This window comes from Polypterus senegalus, chromosome 14 (assembly GCF_016835505.1).
Source record: "Polypterus senegalus isolate Bchr_013 chromosome 14, ASM1683550v1, whole genome shotgun sequence".
Classification (NCBI taxonomy): Eukaryota; Metazoa; Chordata; class Cladistia; order Polypteriformes; family Polypteridae; genus Polypterus; species Polypterus senegalus.
The window spans coordinates 9,468,831-9,487,973 of NC_053167.1; the positions used below are offsets into that span (position 1 = coordinate 9,468,831).

The following is a 19,143-nucleotide window of genomic DNA, read 5'->3' on the forward strand; positions in this document are numbered from 1 at the left end:
ATGGAAGATTGGCTTTCTAAGAAATCAGTTTTCTGGGGTCAGACCTAAACTAGAGGAACCCATATTAGGTCAATAACTCCTTTATTAAAGTAACACACTTTTACAACTGTTATTAGTTGTGAAGTTTACAACAATTTACATACGCAACATTTGTTACCAAAAGCTTCTAAAAATGTTATGTGTGCACTAAGAATAAACTAGAAAATAAAATAGAATATCCTACTTACTACTAGCCTGTTCTTGAAATTCCTACTTAATACTAGAATGTTCTGGAAACTTCCACTTACTACCAGAATGTTCTGTGAATTCTACCTTAGTGCTAAAATGTTCTTTCATTTTTTTTTTTATAATTGTTTACTAATCACTTAGCCTGTAAAGAACCCCACACGAGAGTATGTACAAAGTAACAATACACATACAATTTTCAGAATGAGAAATGTTCACAGTCAGGACTAAATTTTACAAGTAAACAAGCTATCCCAAATTCACAAAAATAAGCCTTGTGGAGAAATGATTTTACAAACCTTGACTTTTTTCAGTGGTTTGTGGACCAACTATTAAAGGCAACCATACTAGATTAGTTTGTACTGGCTGTGTGCGAGTATGTGCATGAGAAGGCCCTGTGATGAACTGCCACTCCTTGTCCAGGATTAGCTACTGCCTTGTGCCTAATTTTTCTATGATAGGCACTGAATTCTAGCATCACTGAACTGGATTAATTCTTTCAGGGCTGAGGTCGACTTTTGTCAAAATTCAGGGGTAGAGGACGGTAATCAGCTGTAAACTGCAACAAACCTCTCCCTTACATTGTAGTTTGACTGTCTTTGATAGAAGATCAGTTACGTAGCTGTAATCTCGAATACCTATACGTGAGTAGCAACGAGCAAACAACCTCTAAAATGGCATCGGCATCTGGTGAGAAACCAAAGCAAATGTGCAAAGCAAAATACTCCATGGATGTTTCACGTAATTTCGTTGTCGGACTCCTACCTAGAGATGGATATGAAAACAACAGTGAGGTACCAGCATTGTCTGATCGGTCCACAGCTGATCTTGGCGCTGAACACTTTTATGTAGCTGATGCGCCTACGGCAGCGTTCACCTGGGATGACCACCACTTATGATGACAAGAGGTACAAACCAGATGATTGTGTCTCACTGCGACTGTCACCGCCACCCACCTGCTGTGCGAAGGCAGCCGGCCCACCGTGTCTTACTGCTGACCAGTGAGGTGCCCATGCACAGCAACTGCCACCAGAGATGCCAAACATGCGCCAATAGCAGCCACAGCACATAGCAACAGACGTTTTATGTTGATTTAGGTGTGAAAACCATTGCTTTGTGTGCTTTTCAGAAAACTGAGTTTTTTGGAAAAAATATTCAGCCCTCAAAGAGTTAAAATGGTTTATAGATAGATCACTTTACATGGAGTCAACTGAGTACAAGTACCACTCAGTCAGGTCCTTCTTGGATGGACCCATCTTAAGCAGAAGGGGACATACTTAAGAATAATCTTTATTGGGTATAGCTCAGCATCTAAAACACATAAAGCCAGCGGGCTGACCATAAATTGCTTGACCTGGGTATCAGTCAGTCAGTGTGCATGTACATTAAGGACATTCTCATGAGACCCTCACCTCTCCTCCAGCCTGATACTCAGCACTGGTGTCCAACGAGGCTGTGTGCTGAGTCCTCTCCTTTAAGCTTTATATACGGTATATTATGAATCTGCACCTGGACCTGCAAATGATAAAATAGTAGTGAAGCTGACCTCAAATAGAAATTAGACAGCCTTCAGGAGCAAAGTCTGTAAATTGGCAGTATGATTCTTAGAAAATAACCTGTTACTCAGTACTAATGTAGGTGCAGTGGCCGCTCTGAGGCTAGGGATCTGTGCCGACAGTCAAATCCCGTAAATGCCAGAAGTGCTTCCACTCAATTGGACCGTCGAGCAAGGCTGTTAACCTGCAATTGCTCTGTCCTGGGTATGACATTAACCTGCATCCAGAACTGTGAGCAAGTCCTCCAATTTGCAGAGAAAACTCAAGTTTGATGGCACGATTGGCACTCCAACTACTGTAAAAAACCTCACACTATTACACTCCATTCAAACTAGCATGGGACTGAGGTGTCACCTGTTGCACTGCTCTGCTTGGGTCCTAATTTGGGAACCTGAGGTGGAAAGTTAAAAAATTCAATCTGCCACCCAAACCAAAACCACCCCCAAACCCCATCAACCAGCTGCTTGTGTCCTTTTACGACTGCTAAATAAAAGGATTTCTGACATTAATGCATCAACAGGTCGTATGCAAACTGTCCAGCTTCATATAGAAAAGCTGTTCATAAAGTGGAAGACTGTAAAAAAAGTAAGTGGACACCATTTGTCTTCAATAGATGACATTTTTAGATCACAATGACTTTGCAAAGCATTGTGAAGCACACTACTTATCCATAATCTTTTTACCCAGTTGCCTTCTGGGAGACATTACAGAGCCATAAAAATATTCCAGCTGCATCCCCGGAACCACTCCAGGTGTCCTAGCTCATCTTTCGCCCCAGCACTTCCAGGTGTGGCGGAAGTGCTGAGGTCCAGGGTCTCCAAGGCACTGGGGCGCCCCCTGGCAGTGACCACGGGCCCCTACAGGGTTGAGCTTCAAAGCTCTGTAACCATGGTCCCCATAGCAACCAGGGTGACTGGCCCCACGTGGTCTGAGGTGGGCGTATGCCCTCTTCCAGTCCTCCAAGGCGTCCCAGACGGATCGTCGCCCCAGGCATCTGCCACAATGTATAAGTCTATCTATCTATCTATCTATCTATCTATCTATCTATCTGTCTGTCTGTCTGTCTGTCTGTCTGTCTATCTGTCTATCTGTCTATCTATCTATCTATCTATCTATCTATCTATCTATCTATCTATCTATCTGCACAGAAGCCAGTAGTTGAAACACCTCATAACTCTTTTGAACCTCACTGGCTCCTTCTCTAATCCCCAGAACTCCATTTCAGCCTTAAAGTGTTGGACTCAAAGACAGAGAGAGAGCGCAATAGCTGACATGGAAAGCAAAGCTGCCACCACCAAGGAGGACCTGAAAGGTTAGTAAGAGCCTGGACTCCATTCTGCTGTTAATCAAGAGGGAACAAGTCAGTCCATAAAAAAATGGTGGCCATCCACCATCACATACCGACCCTTAATTAGCATAATGTGATAGATATTTTCATGATGTTTGAAATACTGCAGCTATTCAGATTATTAAGCCAGGGTGTAATGTATTCGGTACAAACTGGGGTTTGTTGCCATGAATCCAAACTACCATTTACTCAATTTATTGCTTTAGTTTTCAGGAATATAAAAAAGGCACAGCAGTTGACACATGTCCTTTGGACAGTGTAGAGGTGACCGATAAACATTTGGTTAATCAAAGAGTTAATCAAAAGAATAATTTTTATGTGTGGAAAGCATGTATGTTTTGGCATGAAATTGAACAAACTGGCCAACATAGGCGGAAGTTTTGGCTAGGAACCAAACTTAAAGATGAACGCTCACTTAAAATTGGAGCTGTTCTCCTAGGCGATGTGCTGTTTGGGTTTTATATTGCATGACACAGATTGTGTGTCATTCTGGCCTTTATCATTTCATCCATCCATTATCAAACCCACTTCTTCCAATTCAGGGTCACAGGTATCTCACAAATCTAAATAACAGAAAAATCATTCTCATGCAACAATTATTTTTAATTGACCAGTGACCAAATGTTCAATTGCATTAAAAATATGTTATCATACTCTGTGTTTGTTCTTTGAAGCATGTTTTGGATGGCACTGTCTTATATATATAAACGTCTATACATGGAAGTGTATGCGTCTGTCCGGCCCAGAAGTGAGAGGTGGAGTCGGGGTAAGGGCTCTACCTCCAAGGATACGCAAGCGAGGCCAACACTTTGGTAAAGAGAAACCTCTGAAGGAAGAATCACTCGCTTAGCGGCTAATACAGAAGTGATGCGAGCACATGTGCAAAAGGAAACCTCAGAAGAAAAACAGTCGCTTAGCTGCTAATGCACAAACGATGCAAGTATGTCGGCCACACGAAAGCCCCTAGGAGTATACCCAGAATAAAACTATAACCCAGAATAGTTGACATCTCTACATTTCAATTTTTTTTCTGACGATTTCAATAGTTCCTAGGGCCCATGCGGCTTACACAGCTCGTATTAAGTTAAGGTTGATTAATACCAAGCAGACCTCAGTTATAGAATACTAGGAGGAGATGGCCTGCTAAAGTGCGAAATGTTCAAATGGCTGGGATGGCCACAGTTCTGCTCTGCATCATACATATGTGCTTGCATGTGCTTCTCTGTGTTTGCGTGTCTTGAGTGTGTGTGGTTGATTAGCCCCATCCAACAACATGTGCCTCTGGTTGTGTTCCCCTATGGCCCATTGAAGGGCCATGTGAACAGCTATGTCATTCTGGCTTTGTGCCTCAGTCTTGGTTGTGAAGGTAAAGGTTAAGAACAGTAATAAATATATTCCATTAAAAAACAACAAATTTAAAACAAATCAGAGAGTTCCTTTAAAACAGTCATGATCCCCAATGCTGCCTTCTCAATGCAGACTTCTCCTCACCTTATCCTGTGCAGGATCAGGCAACTGAGGAGACGCCCAACCAACGGTTTGCAGTCAATAATTATATCCAGGCTCAGGTCCCTAATGCCAGGCCCGGCCTGAGCCATACACTTCTCCTACACCCTGATGATCACTCAGTGGAAGTGCCCTTTCTTCAGCCTCAGGCTCCTGCAGCCCTGAAGCTCACTCCTGACCATCTGCCTCTCGTTCTTGCACTATCACTCTCTCTCTCCCCATCTCTGTCTCTCTCTTCTCTTCTTTATTTAACCTCCATCTCTCCAACGTCTTTCTCTCTCATTGGTAAGTCTATTTTCTTTCCTCCTCTTCTATCCTTCAGGCTTCTTTTCAACTATCCTCTCTAACTGGGTGCAGGAGTGACAAACCACCTCTCTAAGTCACAAATGAGGTACCCAACCAATCCACCCACGCCGCATTCATATGTGGTGCTATCAGACCAGTACCCCAGTTAAGCCAATTAAGCACCCAATTGGTGCCCCGCATAAGATTATTTATTTAAAACTGCCTAATGCCATGGACCATCTCTCACCTCTGATTCCCACATTCCTCTGATCACCAAGCTCATGTGAGATTGCCACTTTGCCCCCTTTATAGGCTCTTACAGGTTCACAGTGACCTTATTAATACTGCCTAGCTCTTCAATGACTGCGCACTATTTTGTTTTATCCTTACATGTCTCTGTCAGCATTGTGGCATTTTCTTGTCCATTTTCACAGTACTTGAGGAGCGCCTTAGAGCTCTGAATGCAAATATCCTAGAAGCAAGGGAAGAGCTGCACACCCTGCAAACCTATGAGGAAAGCCAGCGCCCTGAAAAAACCCAGAGGATTTTGGACCTGGAGGAGGATGTTGCGCAGCAGAGACGGGCTCAGCAGGTACAACCATGGCGCTATGGCGAACTGACATTAAAATGGAGGCAAATAAAAAATGGATGCCACTTCAGGGTAGCTACTGGCATTCCTTACTAGCATCTAGGTTATGCAGAAATCACAAAATTTGGTTGTATCCCACGTATTGTCTACTGATCAAGCGGCATCTGATAATAAGGAAGATTACAGGGACTGTTGGCCATTTTGCCTTTTAATCGAAGGGTAACCATGGATGGAACAAACTCGCTATGTTTTTCTCTAATGACTTCTCTTGGTATGAGGGGCCAGATGCGTCTGCTTTATCCCACAGGCTAGGAATTCACTCTTGCATTCAGCTAAGGGTTTAAAAAAGTAAGTCACTATATTCAGTATCCAGAACTTTCCATGAGAATTAAGAGGCTAACCGCATAGCAAATTGTAAAGTGTGGCCATTCCACATAACAAAATAAAATGTTTGGTTTAAAATATAGTCTTGTGCTGCAAGTACTTTTAGCGTTCTTTTGTATAATTTCTTATGTTCATTTTTACATACATCAACCCCATATATTTCACAGAAGCACAATAGGAGCCTAATCCCTTAGGCTCTTCTATGCTCTCTTCCTATTTCCCCCACTCCAAAACAGGGAAAAGTACTGACATATATCTTTCCAGGTAAGACTTGGCCACCATTGCCTATGTTATCTCAAAATGCTTGACCTTTTGAATAATTCACCTTAGCAAAATGTAATCCTGCAGAAGGAAGAACAAGGCATTGAGATGGTGGCTGAGGCAGACGTGGCCAAACTGGATGAGTCCTCTCAAAAGGAGCAGAAGCAGCTCCTGGCTTTGATTGCAAAGGTAGGTGAGTATTGGGGTTGCAGTTCTAGACTGTGGAGAAATGCCTGGGCCAGGACTAGCAGAACATCAACACCAACCCACAGTAGTAGAATTTAACATTACTCTGCACACATGGCCCCATGTAAACTTATAAAGTGACTTTTCTGTAGTGGAAAGCCATCCAGGGCTTCATTCTGTATATCATCACCCTGGAAAGGATGTTACCCCAAAGACCATTAATCTCAAACAATTTTTATTTTTCATAATGCCTTTCTTAGATGAACACCATCCCAAAGCATATCAGTCAGTGATCCATCAACCCATGAGTGATGCTGTCCCAGAAGTAGTGGATCATAGATAAACTTGTTTTATTTTGTACAGTGCCCTTCAATAATGAAAATCATTCCAAGTGTAACCACTTAGTGAAATATTACTCTGTAGACGGTGGGTGAAAATTAAATTTATTTCATATAGTGTCTTTCTGCTAGGAAAACACTCCGAAGTGTGTCACTGTGCAAATGATGAAGCTCAATAAACAGTTTATTAAAAATAAATTTATTTTGTGTAATATGTTTCAATAGTAAACACCATGCCAAGCTATAAATCAGCATGCACTAACCAAACAGTTCATTTCAAAGTAAATCTATTTTGTATATTGGACGTCAGTGCAATGTTCTGAATTAAAATCCTACACCTAGTTGCCGTACAGTTGTTTAGGATTTTGCGCATTCTCTCTGAGTTTGAATGGACTTTCTCCAGCCCTAAATTAGCCCTGTGTGGGCATGCGCATCAGTGACCACTATGATGGTCTGCCATCTCACCCAGTACTGCTGAGATACGATCCAGCCACCCTTAACCTCTAACTGGACTTGGAGAATTTAATGTTATGCTACTTTTCTCTTGTGAAAACCAACCTAAGCCCATTATCAAGTGAGGCTTAATGCCGCAGGTGACGCTGCCTAATAGACAATAGATCACAGGAAACTAATGTTGTATAGTGGCTTTCTATAATAAAACCCCTCCTAAGGCAAATCCTTACACTGTGGGTGATATTTCCCCATAACAAGTGGATCATAAGCAGACTGAAGTTTTATATAATCCCTTTTTTCAAGGAAACCATCCCAAGGTGTGTCACTCTTTGAATAATCACTGCAGTTGTTCAAAGATAGTCTAAATATATTCAGTATACTGCCTTTGCATAGTGAAAATCATATCTGCTTGCCTACTTCAGTGAATTATCATGCTGCAAGCCCCAGAAGCAGGAGAATGCAAATACGTGTAGTGCCTTTCTGTAGTCGAAATCATCCCTAGGTGCTGTTATTGATGGGTAATGTTTACCTAAAGCAGTTGATCACAAATAGACTACATTTATTTTATAAAGTGCCTTTGCATAGCTAACGTGTTGCTGTAGTAGCATTTGTTCAAGGTGATCACAATTAGGTTAAGTGATTGTCTCCATGTCCACTGCTTCATCTGCTAGGTCACATTGTCTGACAGCTGCCAACTAGGCCTGGTTCTTAAGATTAGGCTCCAGATCACAATTGTTGCCTTGCAAATGTGTCCACCGAAGCCCATGTGAGCTCAGCAGTGAGGTCCCACTTGGGTTATGGAGAAGTGTTGTACTCCCATCCGGTTATGATGGTGCTCAGTATCCACAAGTTCATGTCACCTCACAGCTGAAGTTTACAGCTCTGTCCGGAGAGAAATAGGCTTGGAGTGTGTCGCATATTAGTCCTCTAAATGTGAAAGCTTCATGGGGCAAGCCCTTCAACCTCTAATCTAACTTACCTTGCTTTTTTTCTCAATGCACCTGAAACCTGAGGGCAACCATTATAGCAGCAGCCTGAGGGCACATCTGGTCAGTGCAACAAAGACTTATGTTGCTTTTCTTACTTTCCAGACCAAGATATCATCTATGCCACGTGAAGTAACACAAATGGCCTTAATGAACTCCTCTATGAAGAGACAGATTGACATCTACAAACATGTGAGTTTTTTTTCTCTCTTTTTGGCCCTTGGCTGGGTGACGTCTGGTTATTTTCTGTTACATTTTTATATGAAAAGCAATCTGTCAGAGGATTTACATCTGCTCCCTCTCTTTTCACTTTCACGTCCATGCCCTCTGATCCTTTTCCATTTGGACTCCTCTGATTTCTTTAGTTTCAGTCAAGCAAAAACATATTAAGAGAATATTAACAGAATAGTAAAAAAAGACCACTCCGGTACAGAGGAGTGTTACCCAAAAAAATAACTCTATGTGCTTTACTGCAGGCTACATGAAATTCATTTTATCCTTTGTTTTGCAGATAACCAGAGCTCTAGAACTTGAAAATGATGAATTGGAGAAAGCTGTTGCAATGCTGCTACAAAGTAGAGTGGACCCGCGACAGGAGATTTTTAGTGACATCCCACTTAGAATAACAAAGTATGTGGTAAGATGGGCAAAGGTAGACCCCAGGGGTTAACAAGATCAATTAAGTGATTTTGACATTGTTTGGTTTTCATCTTCAACCAATCAGCTTTAAACTCAACCAGGAACAACAATGAAGACAGATCCACAAAAATATGTGCAAAATGCTCTGAGCCCGGACAAAAAAACAATCTCTCATTATTAAATTCCTAAGCAAGGCATTTTGTTTTTAATTTAAAAATATGAAGTCAGGTGCTACTGAGCACTAAGCCTCTTCTTTATAATGTCCAAGGCCAACTTTAAAGCTGATTGGCTAAATGTGAATGCAGTCCTGGAACAACTAATGATATCAGATCAACTGAACCTCATCTACCCCCTTACAATGTTTGTAATCACTGTTGTGATCAGGCAACACAAACATAGTAAAAAATGGTGAAAACTCCCAAACAAACACACACACATACACACAATACAAGCCAGCATACTTAATGACTGACCTAAAGATAGGCCTCACCCCAGGAAGCCTGACCTCAGACTCAACAGGCAGGCTTTGGCCAATAGGGCACAGGTCTTAAAAGATTTCAAAAGTCTTCTTTAAATGTCCCAGAAATGCAAAGTGTACTAAATGACCCTCAAGAGAGAGGAAAACCAGCAAACCTCAAGCTTGAGATGCATGGTCAACACAAAAATTCTTATAAATAAAGATAATTTTAAATAGCAAAAAGCAAGCACAAAAAATAAGGCAAAACACAGAAAAACAGGCAAAAGGGGTTTGCTTAAAAACACAACTCAAGTCTATCAAGTCCAAATTGAAATCTAAAATTCACAACCAATAAAAAAGTGAAAAATATTTAAAAAATCTCAACATGCCTTCTCACAATCAGTAAAAAATATAACGGCAGTAGGCTGTCCCAGCAGCACTGACATCAGAGTGGCCCTGCCTGTTGGGGTTCCTCCAAAAAAAGACAAGGGACATACTGAAAAACACAATATAATTAATACTAACAAAACAAAAAAAAGTAACAATATGAACAAAACCTGCATAAATGTAAAAAGCCAATGAAAAATAACTACAAAAATAATGAAACAAAAAATGTGTGTGGGAAGCAACGGTAAAGATGGCGCCTGTGTCGGCATGCCGTCTACTGCTCTCCTGCCTGATAGTTTGGTTGAGTGCACTGTATTCTAACTGTAGTGCCCTTATAGTCTATGATCGTCAGTGTCTCTTGGATATTAGATCAACTTTTTTTAATTTTCCCAAGTCGGAGATGGAGTGTGTTCTTAATAAACAACATGAGAATTTCAAAATTGTCATTCCGAACTGTATTTGCCGCTGGCCTTTAAACATTATTCGGAGAAAGCGGGAGGAAGCGTGGATGCAGGGGAGGATTCGCGATCAAGTTGAAAGCCCGCCTACATGCGGGCTGTATTACAAGTCCGTTTTCCGAGCCGCTACAAGGTGGCTCTGTGATTTGGCGTCTCGTAGATCAGGCGCACCGGTGGCTTCAACCTGCTCTTCCCCTGCCCTCACCCTCTACCCCCCGGCTTGGACTCCCTCGGTCCCTGTAGACTATACATTTTTTAATTCCCCCCGCCAAAACGGACGTGGGGGTGGGCTAGCGACTGTTTTGAAAAACTCTCATCGTGCGCAGTGTTCCTCGATCTCTCCGGATATTTATACCAGCTTTGAAGCTCAACTTATTCACCTCGACTGGAACGGTCCTATCTGCCTAGGGCTGATTTACCGTCCTCCTCACTCAGATAAGGACTTTCTTCAGCAATTCACTGACTTTATTGGTAATATTGTTACTAAATTTGATCGCTTTTTATTGATGGGCGATTTTAACATTCATGTTTGTTGTCTGTCAAACCCTCTCTCGAGGGAATTTCTTAATCTAATCGAGGCTTTTAATCTGACACAGTGGGTTAAAAGTCCCACTCACATTCATGGACATACTCTTGACCTCATCCTCTCTTATGGAGTTGATATTACTGAGGTTATTGTCTCTGACTTTATGCTCTCTGATCACAAGCCTGTTTTATTTTCCATGTGCCTTCCTAGCCTTCCTTATGTTTCTTCTAAAGTGACATCTCTGACTAGGGTATACTCACCTCAGTTTAGTGTTAATTTTAGTCAGTGTTTTACAAAGCTTTGTTCTCATCTACTGTTGGACTCTCCATTATCAGACTTGGATGCAGACGAACATCTCAGTCTGTTACAAAATGCCTGGCTTGATGTATTGAATGAAACTGCTCCTTTTAAACTTCTTAAGCTCAAACCTAAATCTGAAGTGTGGCATTCTGCAGAGACTCGGCTACTAAGGCAGATTTGTAGAAAGGCTGAGCGTAAGTGGAAAAAGGACAGGTTACACATTCTCTACAGCTGTTCAAAGATAGTCTATCGGCTTATCAGAGAGCTGCCAAATCAGCTAAGGCAACCTATTTTTCTAATTTAATTTTGCATAATCAGTCTAGACCTAAGGTCATGTTTTCTGTTATTAACTCTGTTGTCAATCCCCCGGTACACACTGGGTCAGTTGCTTCTGTTGCCCTTTGTGAAAGCTTCTCGAGATTTTTTAAAGATAAAGTAAGTAAACCTGGTCTGGGAGCCCATATCTTCTCTACCAAGCAGCCTGCTCCTCTGCCGTTGTCTATGTCTTGGGATACTTTTGAACCAGTCTCTATACAGTCACTCAAAGATACTATTGTTAAACTGAAGCCATCTTCCTCTCCATATGACGCTATCCATCCTAGATTTTTAACACAAATCATTGATTCGATCGGACCGGGCTTAGCGTCCTTTTTTAATAAGTGCCTCTCAACAGGCGTGGTTCCTTCTAATTTGAAAGTGGCTACTATTACTCCCTCCTCAAGAAACCTTCACTCGATTTGTCAGTTTTAAAAACTATCGCCCTATCTCGGTCCTACCGTTTCTTTCTAAGGTTTTGGAAAAGATTGTGTTTTTCCAACTTCAATCTTTTCTTGCTTTAAATAATTTGTTTGAGCATTTTCAATCTGGTTTCAAGGCCCACAGTACCGAATCAGCCCTCTTGAGAGTGTTAAATGACATCTTTTTAGCCACTGATACGGGGGATTCTGTGGTCCTTGTTCTATTAGATTTATCAGCTGCTTTCGACACTATCAATCATTCGATATTACTGAATAGACTAGAGTCCTGGGTGGGTCTTTCTGGCACAGTTTTAAAATGGTTTCAGTCATTTTTATCTGATAGAAAATACATGGTTAGGCTAGGAGACTTCTCCTCCTCAACGTCCTCTCTCTCCTGTGGTCTTCCTCAAGGCTCTGTGTTGTCTCCCACTTTATTTTCTCTGTATATGCTACCTCTAGGCTCTATTTTTAGAAAACATGGGCTATCATTTTACCTTTATGCTGATGACACACAAATTTATTTACCTTTTAAGAAAAATGATCCACTGGCTATGAATGCCTTGTTGCCTTGTTTAGATGAAGTTAAATCTTGGCTATCCCAAAACTTCTTATCCTTAAATGAAGAGAAGACTGAGGTGATAGTCTTTGGCCCTTCTGAACATATGAAGGCCCGAATTTGACCTGGGACCTTTATCAGCTTTCAGGTCTTCACAGGTTCGGAATCTGGGTGTCCTGTTAGATGACTCATTAAAACTTGACAAACAAGTCTCTGCGTGATCGGATCGAGCTTTTATCAGCTTGCGCGCTTGCAAAATTAAACCTTATCTCACTGACAAGACCCTGGAGATGGCCATACATGCTTTTATTACATCTCGCCTCGACTATTGCAACTCTCTTTATTATGGCATCTCCAAATCCCAAATTGCCCGTCTTCAATTGGTCCAGAACGCAGCTGCTAAATTTCTTTTAAAAAAGAAAAAAATGGATCATGTGACTCCGCTTCTGAAGTCCCTTCATTGGTTGCCTGTTCAATTTAGAATACATTTTAAAATCTTATTATTTGTTTTTAAAACACTACACCAACAAGCACCCATCTATTTATCTGAATTGCTTCACCAATATACCCCCCTGAGAAGTTTGAGATCCGGTGATCAGAACCTTCTTTTAATTCCACACTCCAGACTAAAGCGTAGAGGTGACTGTGCTTTCTCGGTAATTGGGCCTCGTCTTTGGAATGATCTGCCTATTGAAATCCGAATGGCTCCTAGTCTGACTATTTTTAAATCTATTTTAAAAACACATCTGTTCTCTCTGGCTTACTAGGCCTTATTTTGCCTACCTAGATGTGTGTAAGTGTAGATATATGTATATGTATAGATATATTTATACAAATTATTTTTATGTGTTTCTGCTGTGCTTCTTTTGGCTAAATCGTATATTTCTATTTTATGTTGTTGTTTCTAAATGTACAGCACTTTGGTCAGTCGTGTGGCTGTTGTAAATGTGCTATATAAATAAACTAAACCTAAACCTAAACCTAAACCTGTAAGCTGATACATAACAATCAGACATATAATACAGTTGGGGGAAATAAAAGGACAACAAAGTTAGGAGGCTTCCGCTCCTGCTGATCAGAACTTTTGTAATAATATAAGCATACTTGGGGGCTTTGCCCCCTGCTCGCTTCGCTCCCCCCCTTTCCTAAAAGGGCGTGCTACTCTTCAGCCACTTCGTGTCTCTGCCATTTGCGTTGTGAATGGAGAGGGCTGAGCGCATGCTAAGGAGCTGCGGTCTGATCAGCTGCTGTCGCCGAGCTGTGTGTTCTGCTTGTCGTGCTGCGAGTCTATCATTTAAAAGACGGTACAGCAGCTGTCCTTTTGTCTCACTGCCTTGTTTTGCGGGATGTCAAATTGTCTTCCGAGAAGATCACGTATCATCTCCTTCCAAGCCTTCCAAGATTTTTTTTTATAATAGAGAGATGACCACAGTTGAAAGACTTGATCACATCAATAACTGTTGCACCACTTTAAAGAAGGTGCAGGTCCAGTGCCTATGCCTCCCATGTGCTATGCAAGGGTGGACAGGGCACTACAAAAGTCTAGTAAGAAAAGATTAATCAGTCAGTCTCTGATATGCCATATTTCTTAGCAATCAATGGTGGAGTGGTGGCTCTGAGGTTAGGGGTTTGCACTGGCTGGCTGGTTTGAATCCCATAAATGCCAAAAGTGACTCTATTTCATTGGGCCCTTGAGCAAGGCCCTTAACCTGCAATTGCTCAGTCCTGGGTATGATGTTAATCTGCATCCAGCCCTGCATGTCGGCCCTCCAACCTGCAGGGAAAAACCTGGGGGTTGGTGGCAGAATTGGCACTCCAGCCACCATAAAATCCTCACACTGCTCCACTCCATCTGAACTAGTGTGTTGCTGAGGTGTCACCTGTCACATGGCTGCACTTGGTTCCTAATTTGGGATCCTGAGTTGGTTTGTTATGTGGTGGGTGCGGCAATGCGCTGTATCAGCGTGGGCTCCTAACTGTCTCAATGTGTTTTGCAAAGCAAGTACTGAGACCACAATTTAACATAAACTGACATTTCATATCTGTTGTATTAGATTATAGCAGAAGCCATAATTGAGGACTATATTTTACATGTACACTTCCCTTTTTCACCTCCTGCCTATTTTTTATTTCATTCATTCGTTCATTCGTTCGTTCATTCATTTCTGGTCCTCAATGAAAATCTTTAACTGCCAAGTCTGCAATTTCACCACTGAAGGCAGTACCGTGGTGATGGGTACACTGCTTTTTAAGTAGGTCTACCTTTTGAACCCTACACTATCATGTCAATCTGCTTGTATAAATTCTTGATTTGAGCATAACAATATTAGAAAATAATCAAAGACGTTTCCCCAATGGACTGGGTGTGGGATACAGGAGCCTATATTTTGACCAGAACTAAGACGAATATATATACAAAATTTATTGTAAATTTGTTGAGCTGTTCTCAAGATTAACTGCTTGTTTTTCTAAGTGCTTTACTATCAAAGACGCTAGTAAATCACATCTGCTCCTCCCTCACACCTCATACCACTGCCATTCTTGTTCACAGTCTTGTTACTTCTCGTCTGGACTACTGCAATTCACTCCTCTTTGGTCTTTCTAATAAATCTCTTCATAAGTTTCAGCTAGTCCAGAATTCTGCAGCTCACATCATTACTCGAACCTCATCTATTCACCTTATTACTCTCGTCTTGCAGAAGCTTCATTGGCTCCCGATTAAGTTTCGAATTGATTTTAAAATTCTGCTATTAACATTTAAGGCCATTCATAACCTCACCCCTCCATATCTGTCTGACCTTCTTCATGTTGCCATTCCCTCTCGCCCGTCTAACCTCCATGGGGAGCAGAGCATTCTGGAATTCACGACCTACTGAGCTCAGAAATATCGAATCATTTTCAACCTTTAAATATAAACTTAAAACGCATCTGTTTAAAATGGCTTTTTCATTATGATTACAGTGGCTTTGTTTGGTTTTAATTTTTATATCTTCTGTTTTTTTGTGATGTTTATAATGTGTCTTTTTATTTATTTATTGTTTGTTCGGTGTCCTTGAGTTGTCAGAAAGGCGCCTTGTATAAATTAAATGTATTATTATTATTATAATTCTATTGTCGCCACAAGTTTCCTCTTATTGCCATTCCACCTGTGAGAAACTATCAGTGAATGGCAAACGTAACAAATGTTATCAAGCTGGAAACTAGCAATTGAGCCAAGAAGATATAGAATTATTAAATGGAGCAATTAAGAAAATGATCATTATTTGAAACATTATTTATTTTCTTCCTTCCCAGATGCACTCCGGACATGGATGTTGTACTGGACATTCCCATAGAAGAACAGCTTCCCATCTAACCTGGCTCTCTTCTTATCATGGGCTACGTACACTCATAGTGTCAAAGGAAATGGACAAAAGTGGATTTTGGGTCAGAACATCAGACAAAAGAGTACCATGTGCTGTTTTCATTAGGCCTAAGTGCAGGGGATATGAGGTTAAAACAAATGGCCGAGCTCCCTGATGTCAATGAGCCTCATACACAAATCCCTGTTTATGCAGCTCATCCAGTCACATGTAAAGGTTGTAGCATCATTAATGACTTCACCTTGATGATCCTGCCAAAACTGCTGAGGTCATTGCATTGGCAATAATGATTTCATTGTGGGATTGCTCAAGCGAACTGTGTGAAGATATCTAATCACAATGACGCTTCAGAGGGTCTGGCAGAAAGCCCTATGGCAGCAATAGTCCTCTCTTGTCTTGTTATGTCTGTCATTTATCGCATTTGGCAGCAATACCCCTGTAAGTTGCTGGTACTCTCTCACCCACAGGGCACCATTTGAGTTTAAATGTTTACATTTCTAGACTTACAGAGCCATGGGGATGGGATGTTATGATGTGTACAAAGCTGAAGAAGAACTGGCTCAGCCTTAGAGTGCATGTGTGACGCCATGGCTATGTTCTTGTTTATTATCATCAGTGCTATGCGTATCTGTATGATAACACTTGTGCAATTTGTGTTGTAATAAACAGACACTAAAAAGCATTTCATTTTATTTTGTACATATCAGAAAATTTCAGAGTTCATCTTCTTACCAAGGTGATCAAGGTGATTCAGGGTTGCAAGAAGCCTGAGCCTAAGTCTTAAGACAATGAGCAAGTGGCAGATACTTTGCCATCCATCCATTTCCTAAATGAATTATTCCGTGCATAATTTCAGGAGACACCGTTTTCACTAAATGCAGCTCTGCACTGGCCATTTAAAACACCTGTTGATCAGATGTGGCCATTAATTCCAATCCAATTTGAAAATGTTTCAAAAACCCATAATCTGCAGATACTGTTTATACAGTGGGATGCAAAAGTTTGGGCAACCTTGTTAATAGTCATTATTTTCCTGTATAAATCGTTGGTTGTTACAATGAAAAATGTCAGTTAAATATATCATATAGGAGACACACACAGTGATATTTGAGAAGTGAAATGAAGTTTATTGGATTTACAGAAAGTGTGCAATAATTGTTCAAACAAAATCAGGCAGGTGCATAAATTTGGGCACCACAAAAAAGAAATGAAATCAATATTTAGTAGATCCGCCTTTTGCAGAAATTACAGCCTCTAAACGCTTCCTGTAGGTTCCAATGAGAGTCTGGATTGTGGTTGAAGGTATTTTGGACCATTCCTCTTTACAAAACATCTCTAGTTCATTCAGGTTTGATGGCTTCCGAGCATGGACAGCTCTCTTTAACTCACACCACAGATTTTCAATTATATTCAGGTCTGGGGACTGAGGTGGCCATTCCAGAACGTTGTACTTGTTCCTCTGCATGAATGCCTTAGTGGATTCTGAGCAGTGTTTCGGGTTGTTGTCTTGTTGAAAGATCCAGCCCCGGCGCAGCTTCAGCTTTGTCACTGATTCCTGGACATTGGTCTCCAGAATCTGCCGATACTGAGTGGAATCCATGCGTCCCTCAACTTTGACAAGATTCCCAGTCCCTGCACTGGCCACACAGCCCCACAGCATGATGGAACCACCACCATATTTTACTGTAGGTAGCAGGTGTTTTCTTGGAATGCTGTGTTCTTTTCCTCCATGCATAAACGCCCCTTGTTATGCCCAAATAACTCAATTTTAGTTTCATCAGTCCACAGCACCTTATTCCAAAATGAAGCCGGCTTGTCCAAATGTGCTTGAGCAGACCTCAGGCGGATCTGTTTGTGCTGTGGGCAGAGAAAAGGCTTCCTCTGCATCAGCATCAGCATCTCCTTGTGTAAAGTGCGCGAATGGTTGAACGATGCACAGTGACTCCATCTGCTGCAAGATGTTGTTGTAGGTCTTTGGTGCTGGTCTGTGGGTTGACTCTGACTGTTCTTACCATTCGTCGCTTCTGTCTTTTCGAAATCCTTCTTGGTCTGCCACTTCGAGCCTTAACTTGAACTGAGCCTGTGGTCTTCCATTTCCTCCGTATGTTCCTAACTGTGGAAACAGACAGCTTACATCTCTGGGACAGCTTTCTGTATCCTTCCCCTAAACCTTGATGGTGAACAATCTTTGTCTTCAGGTCATTTGAGAGTTGTTCTGTGACCCCCATGTTGCTACTCTTCAGAGGGAAGGGGAGGAGGGAAACTTACAATTGACCCCCTTAAATACTCTTTCTCATTATAGGATTCACCTGTCTATGTAGGTCAGGGGTCACTAAGCTTACCAAGCCAATTTGAGTTCCAATAATTAGTTCTAAAAGTTTTGGAATCAATAAAATGACAACGGTTCCCAAATTTATGCACCTGCCTGATTTTGAACAATTATTGCACACTTTCTGTAAGTCCAATAAACTTCATTTCACTTCTCAAATATCACTGTGTGTGTGTCTCCTATATGATATATTTAACTGACATTTTTTATCGTAACAACCAACGATTTATACAGGAAAATAATGGCTATTAACAAGGTTGCCCAAACTTTTGCATCCCACTGTATCTAAAATCAGATTTTCTGCCCACGTTACTATACATATTTACAATTTTATGAGGACTAAACACCCTCTGGGTATAATTTCTTCACCAATAGTATTTAATAGTCTGCACATCTTGAACACACTATTGTGGATCACCTTTGGGACATTAACCACACATCACTGGATTACTGACTCTTGGAGCTCTGTGTAGTATTGGGTCAAACTAAAAGATGTACAGCTGAAGTCAGAAGTTTACATACACTTACGGTGAATTCTTTAAAACTCATTTTATAACCCCTCCAGAGATTTTATACTAACAAACTACAGATTTGGCATATCGTTTAAGACGTTGCCTTTTGCCCTTCTTGAAGTAATGGCTGCTTTGCAGTTTTCTTAGACTGGGCTAAGAGCATAGAGCCTGTCGTAGAGAGGGTCTTAGAGCTTGTTTAGGAGGTCCAGCTCTAAGACTCTATGGAGAGTAACGTCCAGGCCAAAGAACATTTGTGAGCTTTTTGATGCACAGAGTGAGTCGTGTCTCACCCTAAAGCACTGGTGTCGAACTCCAGTCTGGTGGGCCGCAGAAGCTGCAGGTTTTCATTCTAACCATCTTCTTAATTAGTGACCAGTTTTTGCTGCTAATTAACTTCTTTTGCCTTCATTTTATTTAACTTAACTCAGACCCCTTAGTTTTCTCTTTTTCATTAATTAGCAGCCAAATAATAAAGACGCACAAAACAAACCACCACATGACCAACTCACCTGTGTCCACCACACAATATCTGAAAATAAAGAAAGGTGAAGGTCTCAGTAAGGCTGATCTCTCAGGTCACCAAAACATTTAGAAAAAACAGAAAAATCAACACTTTTGGAAATGTTTGCTGTGGCAGAACGAGAGCAGCAACAGGCCATGGAATTAAATAACGGGTTTAATTAACAGCAAGAATCGGCTTCTAAGAGATTGGTTGGAATGAAATTGGTTGGAGTTTGAAGCCCCAATTTAGCTGGTCATCTGT

The 19,143-nt window shown here is 41.2% G+C and overlaps 1 protein-coding gene across 3 annotated transcripts in view; it reads left to right on the plus strand.

The window, feature by feature from the left end:
* c14h20orf96 (chromosome 14 C20orf96 homolog) overlaps positions 1-16,200 on the plus strand; it is a 48,995-nt gene extending 32,795 nt beyond the window's left edge. For 2 of the 3 annotated variants that reach the window (XM_039735762.1, XM_039735761.1), the window contains exons 6-11: positions 2,994-3,093; positions 5,355-5,512; positions 6,242-6,343; positions 8,223-8,309; positions 8,629-8,754; positions 15,472-16,200. In XM_039735762.1, coding sequence (XP_039591696.1) covers positions 2,994-3,093; positions 5,355-5,512; positions 6,242-6,343; positions 8,223-8,309; positions 8,629-8,754; positions 15,472-15,696 — 798 coding nt within the window. In that variant the 3' untranslated portion in view covers positions 15,697-16,200. The remainder of the gene's footprint in view (positions 1-2,993; positions 3,094-5,354; positions 5,513-6,241; positions 6,344-8,222; positions 8,310-8,628; positions 8,755-15,471) is intronic. The other variant, XM_039735763.1, reaches the window with a different exon arrangement.
* Positions 16,201-19,143: the final 2,943 nt, after the last annotated feature.